Source organism: Rhopalosiphum maidis, chromosome 3, assembly GCF_003676215.2.
Source record: "Rhopalosiphum maidis isolate BTI-1 chromosome 3, ASM367621v3, whole genome shotgun sequence".
NCBI classification, from domain to species: domain Eukaryota; kingdom Metazoa; phylum Arthropoda; class Insecta; order Hemiptera; family Aphididae; genus Rhopalosiphum; species Rhopalosiphum maidis.
In genome coordinates this window covers 73,922,245-73,936,271 of record NC_040879.1, presented here as the reverse complement: position 1 = coordinate 73,936,271, position 14,027 = coordinate 73,922,245, and the positions used below count along the sequence as shown (strand labels likewise).

Here is a 14,027-nt window from a genome sequence, read left to right as displayed (position 1 = left end):
AGTTTACTACTTAAAGTATATCCAGAGGTGTTCCCAATATTTTTTTTGAGAGTATACTAAGACTCTAGTCAAGGTGAAGATCCATGATTTAAACAAGGGAGGGTAGAATGATACAAATAGAACCTTTTTTTAAGTATTTAAAAATACTCATAAATCTTTTTAAAATAAAAGTAATAAACATGAATATTTAATAATATACAAATATTTTTACTGTGGTCTATAATTATAAAGGATGTGTTAAAAATATGAAAAAAAAAATCAAACTTTTAAAAAAAGCTTGAAATTACCTTTATAAGTCAATAAAATATGAAAATATACAAATACTAAAAAATTTAATTAAATAAATTGTTAAAAAATAATTTCTGCATCTTATTTTCGTCGTCTATTTCTTTTCTTTCTTTACCTCTAGGAGTGGAAACGGCAGAACGGTGATCTCTTAACCAAATTTTAATATAAGGTCTAGGATTAAAATCTGCAATTGAAGGGCCATTGATAGAGATGAACATCAAATCTGACACATTTTCAATGTTTAAGCTAGTCCTTAAATCAGTTATTGTCAAATTCATATCGGAAAACCCTCGTTCACAATCAGCTGTTGAAGTTGGGAGTATATTTAATGCTTTCATGAAACTAGAAAAAACATTTCTTGAACGGAAGTCAACTACACTTTCAAATTCAGAAAAACCTAATGTCCGTGATACTCTTTTAACTTCATCTTCTCCCTTTGCATCATTAATTGCTACTTTGAACACTTCATCAATTACCTATAAAATAAAAGACGATTTATTAAATATTCATTTATTCTGTTTAAATAATCAAAATATTGAAATAAATTATCAAAATAATAGTTTTTTTCTTTACCTGAATGTCTTCTAGCATTGTTTTATTTTTTGAGTCATCAAATAAGCGTTGACGCATTCTGTCTACTAAATTTTGCAAAAATTGTAACCTGTTAATCCCTCCTGATTTTGTCATTGTAATATTGACACCTTTGTTAATTCCTTTCTGAATAGCTTCTATAATTTCCTTTTCTTTTTCCCCAGGTTCAGCTTTCAGACTTTCTAAAATTCTAATCGTTCTATTTATCTCCGACTGGGCACGCATTAGAGTTGTTTTTCTGGACTGTAATATACAAGATAACATTGCAAGCTCAGAAAGAACATCGTAAAAAAGTCCAAGTTCCTCCAAAAAAGAAGAGGATTCTAATTTTTTTTTTATGCCATTTGATGTCACATCATGTGTTTTACTAACATGTAAATATATTCCCGGATAATTATTCCATATGGCTTTTATAGTTCGAAAACTGCTTGCAGACCAGCGTACATTCAAAACACGACCTATTTTTTTCATTTCAATGCCTACTTCAACACAAGATTTATCTAAACCCATTGAATTTTTAGGACTTTGATGATAGTAAGCGTAGAGTTTGTCCATTAGACTTTGGAAACGAGAGACTCCAGTACAATCTTTTATTACGTCATGTACTGAGAGTTCGAGGCGATGACATAAACAATGCCAGGTAAATAGATTCGGAATTTTTTCGCGTAGTTTAGTAGCAACTCCAGCTTTCTTACCCGTCATTACACTTGCTCCGTCACTGGCAAAAGCAATCCAGTTGTTTAATGCAAACGATGTTGATATCCCATTACATTCTAAACTTAACCAAATAGATTTTTCGATAGTTTCAGCATCTTGTCTATCTAAGTCAATCAGGTCTAAGAATGCTACAACCGGCGATTCTACGTCAAAATATGATGAAATATACAAAATTAGTGTACATTTGGTACTCAGCGTTGTTGATTCGTCAATCATTATGGTAAATTTCGAATTCGACTGTATAAGGCGTAAAATAAGTCGTTTGCGCATCTCCTTTGCAATGACGTTTACCATTCGAGTGGCAGTTATTCTGCTATGTAAGGAAGATCCCATGTCCAATCCATTGATTTGTTGTAATTGAACAAGTTCTTCAAACTGTTTAAAGGGACGGTGATTTTTTGCCAAGCAATATACAGTTCTAAAAAGTCGCGTATTGGAATCAATCTCTACTTCAGATATACGTTCGAACATTTTATCTAATACTTTGTCTGAGCTTTTTTTCAATATGTTTTCAGCTAACACATGAGCTTTGCTTTCTGAATGTTGTTTAATTTTATTTCTTAATGAAGCCAGTTGATTTGTACGATTACACCCAGCAGCTATGATTTCAAAGCCTACCCACTCAGAAGAAATTCGAACTTTGCTATCGATGTTAGATTTTTGAAAATTGATACTATTTTTAGCTTGAATGCAATTATTACATCCTAGTTTCCCATTTTTGCTACTTAACCATGAGTTTTTCTTTTGAAACTCTATTACCTGTTCTTTTGTCCATAATGCAGGCCAAATTTTGGAAGTATCCCATACATCTTGTATTTGATTATCGATTTGACTATCACTAACAAAATTATCTTCATTGGGCATCACTAGCTCGTGTGAACTAGTAGCACAAATGGCAGTATTAGTCGCATTTTTAGGTTTTTTTTCTCGGGGCATAAAAAAACTATCAAGTGTTCCGCTTTCACGTTTAAAATTCGAACTCATATTTTGATAAAAATTTAAATAACACTTTATACAGTAAAACAGATTAGGATAGTTAATTAAACTCAATTAAATAAATTAATAAAACTGCTCAAATAAAATGAATACGTTAGTAAATAATAATTAATAAAAGAATTAAGAACTTATTCACGGTAAACACAAACGGTAGATCACACAACGCACAATCGATTTATAAAAATAATAAAATGTTACAAGTCGGCGGTAACGGATGTACTGATTAAATTAATCGTGTTCAGAGTCAGACGCATTTCCATCATCTAACGCGATAGTTCGTTTCTTGTTTTCTGAGAATCTAATAATAGTTGTAAGATATAAGTGTCATATTTCCGTTATCAGCGTCATAAATAATAATTGACTTTCGTAGCATTTTCTGAGTAACCAAAACCAGTTTTTTTTTGTATATAATTTGAGAGTATACGCAGTATACCCATATTTCTGACAAAATATCTTGAGAGTATACGGCGTATATGTAGTATACCCTATGGGAACACCCCTGAGTATATCTACTTAAAAATTTATAAAAAAAAAAAAATTATCGGAACTTCCGCATCTATTTTTTATAACTGTTTGAAGTCAAAATTTGTAAGACATTGCATATTCTTCATAATTATCTCTACATAATAATAATTAATAACCATTTATCCTCAAATGATTCTTGATATTTTTTAGTAATTAAAAAATGAATAACCATAATAGAGACTTGGAATTTTCACCAAAGGATTTTTATGTTTTTGTTAGAATTGTTTACACGCTGTTTAATTGTCTTTGTCTAAGTATTTATATTTTTTTTTAAGCTAATTTATAAGCATAAGCCATTTTCAAAGATATTTAGTTTAGTTTTATTTTTCTATAAATATCAATAAAAAATATTTCTCATAAGTTGCTCTAATATTAAATTTACCATTTTGACAAATTCATAAAAACAAATTCACTAACTATTTTGTATAGTAAGAAATTCAAAAAAAAATTTTCATTTAAATCTAAAAATTAGAATTTAGTACAAGATTTCTGATAAGTATATCATAGTATCATACTGAAATAAGAATATTTAAGAAATGAATAAATACAATTATATTTTATAGACATTTAAAGCTTAAAGTAAAATGGAATTACATACCTACTTAAACGATGAATAATGATGTTAATTATTTTATTATAATCCATAAACTTTTACGTATATTATGAATTTTATTATGCACAAATATATAGGTTAATTTTAAAATATTAATAAATTATCTATTAATATTATAATGTATGGAAAAATTTACACTGTTTTACAGTAAGATAGTATTAACTATTAACTCAAAAGTTAATAGTATTAATGATATGGTAAAACTATATATTATTTTAATAATTTAATAAATGTAATATTTTTGGCAAAGATTAATAATTTACTTAATAGATATGTCAAAAACATTTCATAAAATATACTTAGGGATATAAGTTGACAATATTTCATGCAGAAACTCATCTAAAAAATTATGGTCCATTTAATTGAATCCTAAGTGGGAGTAATTTATCTAACTTTGATTTTTTTCTTTAATTAGATACCTTTCCGCGTCATTACTCTAATTATTGATTATGATTACTAATATTTTATTATTTTGTTGTTATATTATGTTATATTACTTTATATCAGTATATCATCCATAATATGCATCATACTTTTGCTAACCAACTTATTATATTTGTACTCAAGCCTTTCAGGCATTAAATTAAACAAATAAATAATATAATATAATATAATAATGTATACAATTATATTTTTATTGTATATGTTATATATTAATATATTATGTGTACACATTGTTACTAAGAGTTATAAATTAATATGACATAATGTTTCAAAATATTCTTTCTTAGAAATTTATTATAAAAAAAAAAAAAGGCTAAGTTGGTATAACTCTGTTGCATAGTAGGTATCGAGTGGGTTGAAAAACTTATGATAAATTTTGTATTATATATTTAAATCTAAGAAATAAAAAAAATGTAATGGATTTTTAACTACAAAATAATTTACTAATTTTTATTATTTTGACAAAAATTATAAAATCTAACTGGTTTTACGTGAAAATGTCGAGCTTTTTCTTACTTTGTTTTTGTTTTTCTCGATTACTAAGAAAATTACTGGAAATTGTTTACTTTTGTTAGCAAAAATATCAACTAAATATAATTTGCTGCCGTCAGAAACCACCTCCAAAGTTGAAAATCGAAGACATTTTACTACCCCAAAACTCAAAAGGTGACAACAGATAAAAAATAAAATAAAATACGTATCATTGTATAATCTAAACATTTATCGCTCTGCTCAGGATCGAATATATTAAATAATGATTTAATTTTGAAAGTTATGTATGTATAAAATATAATATGCAATGTACATAGGCGGTACTAATGATATATGTACGTACAATTAATTAAAAACACGTATTATATCTACAGATATGAATTGTTGTAGGATTAATAGGAATTTTAAGGTTTGTGGACAATTGAAAAAAAATAATAGTGTACATTATTAAAGTACTATATATATATTTCTAATTATATTTGAATATTATGATATATTATTATTTATTGCTATCAACCCGACAATTAAAAATAAAATATTTTATTAGTGAAATATTAAAAATAAAACTAATTTGTCAACACAATATATTGGTGGTCCAATTTTCCCCCAGGAATGTCTCTGTTGCAACAGTGCATACTATGTAAATATATGTTTCTATAATATAATATAGGATATAATAAGATAAGTTTGTTTGAAATTGAGTAGGTATTGTAAATTATTTGACCTGGATTTACAATTTTGTGATATGCTGATTGCTACGTGACGAGATAGACGGTGAGTTCAGGAGTAGATTTACGAGTATGGTGGGTGGATGACGTAGAGATCGCTTAGCAGACTCCCTTTGGATTTTTTTTTTAATATAAAAATTTGAATATGTTTTATAGTTTATTTAGTACCAAGGTGCCTGCATCGTGTTTATAACTTTAAAATAGTTTTATAGCCTACAGATTATACATTTGACCGATGACCGTTAATATTAATAATAAAGAATGACTGCCTATCATACTTAGCAAGCAGAATTTCGTTATTTTTAATTTAATTTAAATTTATTTGATTGTTATGGCCAAACTCCAAAACAAAATGTAGTAATAGTAATAAAAATAGCGAATAAATGTTATAATGTTACAAATTATCCATTAATAATAAAAATAACTATTGATGAGTATTATAAAATATGGAAAACTAGAAACAAAAATAAAAATCATACATGCTAATACAATAATCTACTTAAATAGGTAATAAATCATTAATATCGAGATAATTTTCAGACATTAAATTATTAATTTATAATAGTTTTATAGTTAATAGTTATATAAATGGTTTCCAAAAGTTTTTTAGCTTAACCTAACCGAGTGAAGAGATCTCTCAGTAGAGATAGTTATTCATATTACTTATTTAATATAAAAAATATTATTATATACCTATTTGTTATTCGTTAATAACTTATGTGATATGTTTGTTACTATAAGATTAAAAGCGAATTAAACTAGTAAATTTATGAAATTTCTTAAAACAGATTTTCTTGAGATCAATTTTAAACATTTTATTTTTATCCCCCTAAGGCATAAATAAAAAGAAAAAAATCAAAAAAATCGGTCAAAAGAGGAGTTTAAGAAAAATGTATGTGTGTTAGATAAAATTTTATGTATTTTGTATCACCAATAGATAAATGTAAGTACGTAGTATGTAATTTGTGCCAAAATATAAAAATAAAGTATGTATTTTACACCACATCTAAAAATGAATTTTGGTAATTTGTGCCACGATAGAAAACGAAATGGAATATGTAATCTGCGCCACATTTTTAACTTTAACTGTTGAAATTTAAATATAGGTACCTTTATACATTTATTTATAATTATAATATAACTGACTTTTGTACTTTGGAATTAGGTATACTTATTAATATACTTTTCATAATTTTCTAGAAATGTATAACTATTAAAATGAACTTGATTAATCAATTATTAAAAATACAATATGTTAATCTGTAAAAAAAAATTGTTTAGTTATTTAAAAGTAGCGCAAATTGAACCACGACGGAAATAAAATTTTCAACAAAATTTCGTTAAAATAGCTACGGAAAAAATATTATTTTTATAGTAAATTTATTATCAAATAATAAAAAATTGTAAAAGTATCTTAGTCAAAACCAAAAAAATAAATTCGTGAAATTTCGTTTTTAGATTCATCAGTCATTATACTTACTATGTCAATAATTTGAAACTAGGTCTGCTATAATTGGAGCGCATTTAAAATCATGTAAATGTTTCAGATTCTGAGCTCTGCTCGCAGTGGCGTGCCCAGGAATTTTCAATGGGGGGGGGGATTATAATATGTTAAAAGAAAAGACCGGATTTAATTTCATTGAAAACACACAAAAACTGTATAATTATAACTAAAAATACATAATTCTTAATTATAATTAAATTAATTTTAACCCGGCATGACTTCATAGTAAGATTTAATAGTTTTATATACTTTATTTTTTTTCAATTACATATACATAAATTTATCTTTAGTTTTTTTTCCATTTAGACCAGGATTATTTGTTAAAATATCTTCAGCTTCTCTAAACCTATTCATACTGTAAGTAGCTCACTATTCGATTCTTCCAAGTTTGTAAGAATAATGAATAACTCAGATAATTGTAATTGTATGAATCTATAAACCACATTTGACTGCATTACCTATATTGTACAAACTACAAGTTGTTTCAGCTTTTCCATTTATCCATATTTATTCTTGATGCCTGATGGTATTACTTTTTGATTCATCCGCACAAATAATAACCATGAATTTATGTTTTTCAAGTACAAGCATAGCAGCATATAAACTGTAAATACTCGATTGACCGTATTTATTAATTTCCATTTTCAACAAATATTATCTGAGGTACTACCTAATATACGAACTATTATTTTTTTGACTGCTTGAACTATAACAGGAATCGCTATGCCTTAAAATTATATAATATTAGGTACCTTAAAGTGTTTATAATTTAAAAACATAAAATTACATCTTTAAGTATAACACTTTTAAAGTGTATTTATGTATGATCAGCAGAGCTCGAGATTTAAAGCACTTAAAAATCTTTAAAATAAGCGCGTAAAAAAGCACTTAAAAACATCATTATAATCACTCAAATAAGCATTTAAAAAAATTAAATTAAAAAAAAATATTTAATAAAAAAAAAAACTTTCTTTTTACATGATAAAGTAGATACTAGACATAATTTGTAACTGTGCTAAAAATAATACAGTTAAAGACTAAAAAAATGTTGAAACAAAATAATTAGAAAAAGTTTCTAACTTAAAAATAAAAAAAAAATCTTTATATTGTAAAAAAATTATACTTCATTTTCGAGATATTTTGCCTTATTATTTATAGATTTTCCGAGGGATTTTCTGAAAAAGCCGTAAAAAATAGAAAAACTGGTCAAAAAAGCAAAAAACTTAGAAAAATTGAAAATAAGCATATTTTTCAAAAATCGTTGAAAAAAAGCAAAAAAAGCTTAAATTTTATAATTGAACGTATTTTGAAATGGCATACACTTCAATAGCACTCTGTTACATTTTAAGCCAATCCATAAAAATAAGTAAATGCTTTAAGTCCCGAGCCCTGATAATCAGTGATTACTAAACAAGTTTGTGAATAAAATATGTCGAATGCACACAATTAGTGATCTCCCTTGTTGAAGGTGTTTGAATGTTAAATTCTATAACAATAACATAATTACATGAATACTGTTTGGCAACCATATTGTTCGTACTATTTGCAGTAGTACTAATGATTTTAAATTATTGTAATAATGGATTATACTAGTTTAAATGAAATAATTATCTGAAATAGTTTGGACTGTTTGGAGTATAATAGTTACTTGTTGATACGCTAACATCAATTTATTGATAAACACAGACCATAGTAAATAAATTGTAAACACAATTACAAATTTTTATTATTTTTATATACCAAATGTAAAATATGTATTATTTTAAATAATCGTGAAGTTAATATTTATTTTTCATTGATTACCGATTAATTATACTACATTTTCAATTTATTTTAAATGTGTGTTACATTGATTAAATGTGTAATAGAGTTTTAATTAGTATTTGCTTTTTGGAGGATTATATTATTTGATTACAATAAAAACAGAAGCTTGTTTCTAAGCAGGGCATTTCTTAAGACTTAAGGCTTAAGTATTACAAAAATATATCAAGAATTTAAAAATATGTTCTTTATAGGTTATAAAGACTTATAAGTATATTTAAAACTTAAAATATCAGATTTTGAATAATTGCATTGGTAGTTGAAAAAGAAATAACGAGTGAGGATGCTTTATGAGTCCTCCATCCTTTTAATATTTATTTAAGTTATTGTAATTTTTTTTAAAAAAATACTATAAAATTAAATCATATAGGTATACATTTTAATGTCCTTGCGAAATTTTTTTTTTTATAAATAATGAATACTGTTATTCATAATTTAAATATTCAATTTCGTCCAAATTTGAACTTAAAAAATCTAAAATAGTTGTATTTATACATATATCATTAAATATTTTAGTTTCAGTATGAAAGAGTTCTTAAATATCGACATATCGTGTATTACATTTTTATGTCTTAACTGTAAAAAATTGCACATTTTATAAACTTTCAATTGTATAAAATTTTGCTAATTTTTGTGATTTTGTCAAAATTTAAATTTCAAATGCTTATAAAAATAAATTGTTCATATGTATTTTAAATAATTTAAAATATCTAAAAGAACAAATTATGTTGGGTCAATGTGTATTAAATTTTCAAGCTTTTTGATAGAGCGAAAAACTTTTTATCAATATCTATAGAAATAAAAGATCTTAAATGTCAATAAAAAACTAAAAAAAGAGTCGAAATAATTTGAAAAATGTATTACAATATATAGAAAATGAACATATAAACATTTTATAAATATTTTGAGTATCGATGATTATTTGTTTTTAAATTACAATAACAAAATATAAAAATTGTTTAAAGAGATATAGTTATTTTATTGATGAATAAACAATGTCGTAAAAATTTAAACTTCATATGCTTATAAAACATTATTTTGAATTTCGTCTGATATATAATAAAGGTTGAAAAAAACTTGTAAGAAAAACTTTTTGGAAATCTCGTATTAAATTTTCAAATCTTAGATGTAACATGAAAACTTTTATGATTTTTTAACTACAAAATAATTTTAAAAAATCCGAGATTTTACGAATTTTGTCGAACTTTAAAATTTAAATGCTTGCTAGAAATATTTTAACTATAAATGTTTTCAAATATCTCTATAAAAAGTTAAAAAATAATCAAAATATTTTGATTTTATTACTTATGCACTCTCTGGTGTTTCAAACACAATTATATAATTTTTATAACTTCTCATGTAGGATCTTGCATTCAATTTCAATTTTTTTGACCATGTACAATTTTGGTTATCGATATTTATAATAGAAATAAATTTAAAAAAAAAACCAATTTTAATTATCTATAAAAATTCAAACAGTGCAACTATTTCAAAGATTATATTATGTATAGAGAATGATCATATTAACATTTAGTAAATATATTTCAAGTATTTTGTCAAAAACTAAATTTGCGTAAAAATTCTTGTTTTTCTTCAATTATTTTGAAAAATAATGGTTTTTTTTTTTTTATTTTGACCTCTTCAAAGTACAAACTAGATCTAATCCTGCCTAAAACCACCCTCAACGTTTGACTAATTATCGTGTGTATAAACACGAAAAAATCCATATCATTATACAATTAATACATTTATCGATTTGCTTAGAATTTAAAATAAAAATTATTAAAAATGATGTTCAAATAACACTTATTATGAGTTAAAACTAAAATTTTATAAAGCAATGGTTAGTTGTTAATACATAGTAATTAATTAAATAAATATTTATATAGTTTAAAATAAAATATCATCAAAAAGTGAATTCTGTCTAGTCATTTAAGATAATTTAATAAAGCAATCTAATACATTAATTATACCCGTATGATTTCTAATTATTATGTAAATCATTTATTTAATACAAATAGAATAAAAATGATATTAATAATAACGGATGTCCAGCCAGAGTATCTTTTTATTGTATCGAGTATTATTTGTTAAGATTATTTTTTGAAATGCTCGATACGCATAGATTACAAAAGTATCGTAATATTGGATATTCGATACTTTTCAGAATAGACAGTGTTGCGAATTTGCGATACAATATATATGATATTTCATTACTGCTGCCTATCCCTGATAAATGGTATACCTACCTACCTATATTATTATTATTTTTAATTAAGCGGGTATCTTATTAATGTTAATTAATATGAGACATTTAATTACATGTGCTTATTTATTTTTATGAAAATATAGGTGTTGGTATGTTAGATTTGAAAAGAAACAGTAGATTTATGGGCACAAAAATGTATGCCGACTAAAATATTATAGTTATAAGAGACTGTATACTGTGCATTTATGTTTGCAATATTATATAACAATATTATTTTTTCGTAATATATTTATCACGAACCAAATTGTAAGCATTTGTTTGGAAAAATGAACAACGACTAACTAGTCACTATAAATAGACATATAGTGATGAGGCACGTTAATCGAAAAGCCATTCAACCACGTGTATATATTATGAGTTATGACAATATGACTTAAAATGACTTGTTGGATGCCTCAAACTTCTTACACAGGAAGTCCAACAGTCTAATATTTATTCTCGAACTAAGTTGCATATAATAAACACTTTATTGAAAGTCTAACCTTATCTAAACACGCATTGTGTAAGTACTGAGTAATATATATTTATTATATATTGTTTATAAATATTTATGCTATAGGCGAATAATAAATATTGCGCTCGTGAATAATTAAGTATAAGATAGTAATTATAATTATTTAATTTGTTTTATCAATAAATGGCTGCTTAAAATAAATAATTTTTAAAGAAATGTTAAGTCTTAAAAACTAGCAAATAAGCAATAGGTATTAATTTATACCTATTTATATTATTGTTTTACTTTAATTGAAGATAGTATACATCGGTTTACAAGCGTTAGACGATGTCGTATTGTATTATTAAAACGATAATAAATTGTTCTATACATAGATAATTGTAGACTATAAACTCTCAATACAAAAAGTTCCCATCCATCTTATGTGAACTTAATTGAATGGGTTTCATCGTCTTTTACGCTACCATATTATTAGTACACGACATTAAGCTTAGTGTTCTGTCCCACTACAAGCGGTTTTGCAGTTAAGAACGCAGAGGTTGCGCAATATATCAATATATAAAAGTGGTACCAACATGGGATTACTCGTGAATTTATTTACAAACAGAACGAAATATCTTTCAAGCTTTCGATTTACGATTATCACTTATTCTGATTTGGTACAAATAATCGACCACACAAAATCTATTAAAAATGGTTGCACCAAACTATACGTATTAATAATAATAATCGACTGCTGCTGCGGTAGTGTACATACCTACTTACGAGTATATACGAGGTTTAGGTATATATTCCGTACCATTAAACACATAGTAATTATAATAAAAATTCCATTGTAATTATTGTATATGACCAATTGTATTAAATTATATTAATATCCGGAGTTGAAAATTTCAGCATAAAATTAATTCAAAAGTTAAAATGGTTTTTTTTTTACGGTTACTTTATTATATTGTATTGTTGTTGATAGATATATTTAAATCAACCCCTACAAGTCAACTTCATGCTACAATATTATTACGCGGTGTCGCGGTATATCTACCTGTATAATATTATTATCATCATCATCACTATTTTATTTTTATTTTTTTAAACTCGCAAAGACCAGTTTTCACTACATTTTCTGGTTAATATACTTATTCTAAAGTTTGCAGCAGCATACTCAGTAAGTGGTACCGATAAGGGATTAGAGGTAGAGAAGGATAGTAACCGCTACTACATATTTTTCATATATTTTAATAAAAATATATTTAAACTATTTATTTCTGGTGTATTTGTTTTTTTTTTTGCTGGAAAATTTGCCACCTCTCCACCTCGGTGATTTTGATGTGAAACATCTAATGGCGCGGTACGGTAGTGAAACCGACTGTGGCATAGCGACGCCCCACTCGTGGCTCGTCGGCTCAATTCGCCGAAGCTCGGCAAAAAATTAATAATAATTAAATAATGATAATAATAAATAATAATAATTTTCAACATTACTACAAAAAGAAAATTATTGATGTATGTTTCACATCTATCAGGCGTCCCGCGACGGCTCAGTTTTGATTTTTTTTCAAACAACGCAACTAAGCATACCAACCAGAGTATCAGTTATTCAGCTGTATAATATTATACTGTTCGTTGACTCGAAGATATACTATTACATGTTAGTCTGCGGTGACGGTGGTAATTTATTTAAACATAGTCGGCAATGAAAGGTATACAAATTATACAACGTAACTTACGAATACCAATAACTTCGCCCCATAACTTACAAATATGTAATTGTAACATGTAACATGTAACATTAATTAATTTATTTTAAACAATTACCATTTTCTAAAATAAATTAGAAATGTTCAATCTTTTATATTATTTTTATGTTATCATAATTATTATAACTTTATCGTAGATAATTGATAATGATCATTGATCAATCACAAATTTTATTTTTTCATTTTTATTATCAACAAAATATTATTTAAAGAAAATGATGTTAACAATTTTACTCATGAGGGTGGTAATAATGTCACTTTTCACTTCTAGATTATTCTTTGGGTGCGGGAAGTTCTTTCTGCATATAATTAACTACTATTAATATTAATTATCTATTAACACAATTATTTGTAAAAAACAAAATATATTTTAAACTTATAATGAAGTTGTATATTCAAAAAAAAATTAAGTGATATGATTAGGGCTATGATTCATATTATATGCAATAAAAAAATAGCAAAATATGCAAAATAAATATAAGTGGAAGCATAATTTTGGAAATAGTTCTTGAAATTTCAACACATGACTAGGGGCTTTTTAAAATAATTTTTATAACGCAACTCGTCAGGTTGTCGATATCCATTATCCGGACAATTTTAATCAATCACTACATTTAAAATATACCATAGAAAATACATTTTACATGTTATAATAGTTGAAATAGTATGCAATAATATACAAAATAAAAATAACCACCATTAATTTCAACATGATTTAATTTATGGACATTACCAATCAAAAAAGTATTCAGAAATTGTAAAAAAAACAAGCTAATGCATATAAATCCTAATCCTAGATATGATTATAAAAAAATTAAATTAATTTTA

General features: G+C 25.4%; 1 protein-coding gene across 1 annotated transcript; it reads right to left on the bottom strand.

The window, feature by feature from the left end:
- Nucleotides 1-241: 241 nt before the first annotated feature.
- Nucleotides 242-2,495, bottom strand: LOC113558483 (E3 SUMO-protein ligase KIAA1586-like). Its single transcript, XM_026963947.1, has 2 exons — nucleotides 862-2,495; nucleotides 242-764 (listed from the first exon to the last, which is right to left on the bottom strand). The coding sequence occupies exons 1-2, from the start codon at nucleotides 2,458-2,460 to the stop codon at nucleotides 333-335; spliced, it is 2,031 nt and encodes a 676-aa protein (XP_026819748.1). The 5' UTR covers nucleotides 2,461-2,495; the 3' UTR covers nucleotides 242-332.
- Between the last annotated feature and the right edge of the window lie 11,532 nt (nucleotides 2,496-14,027).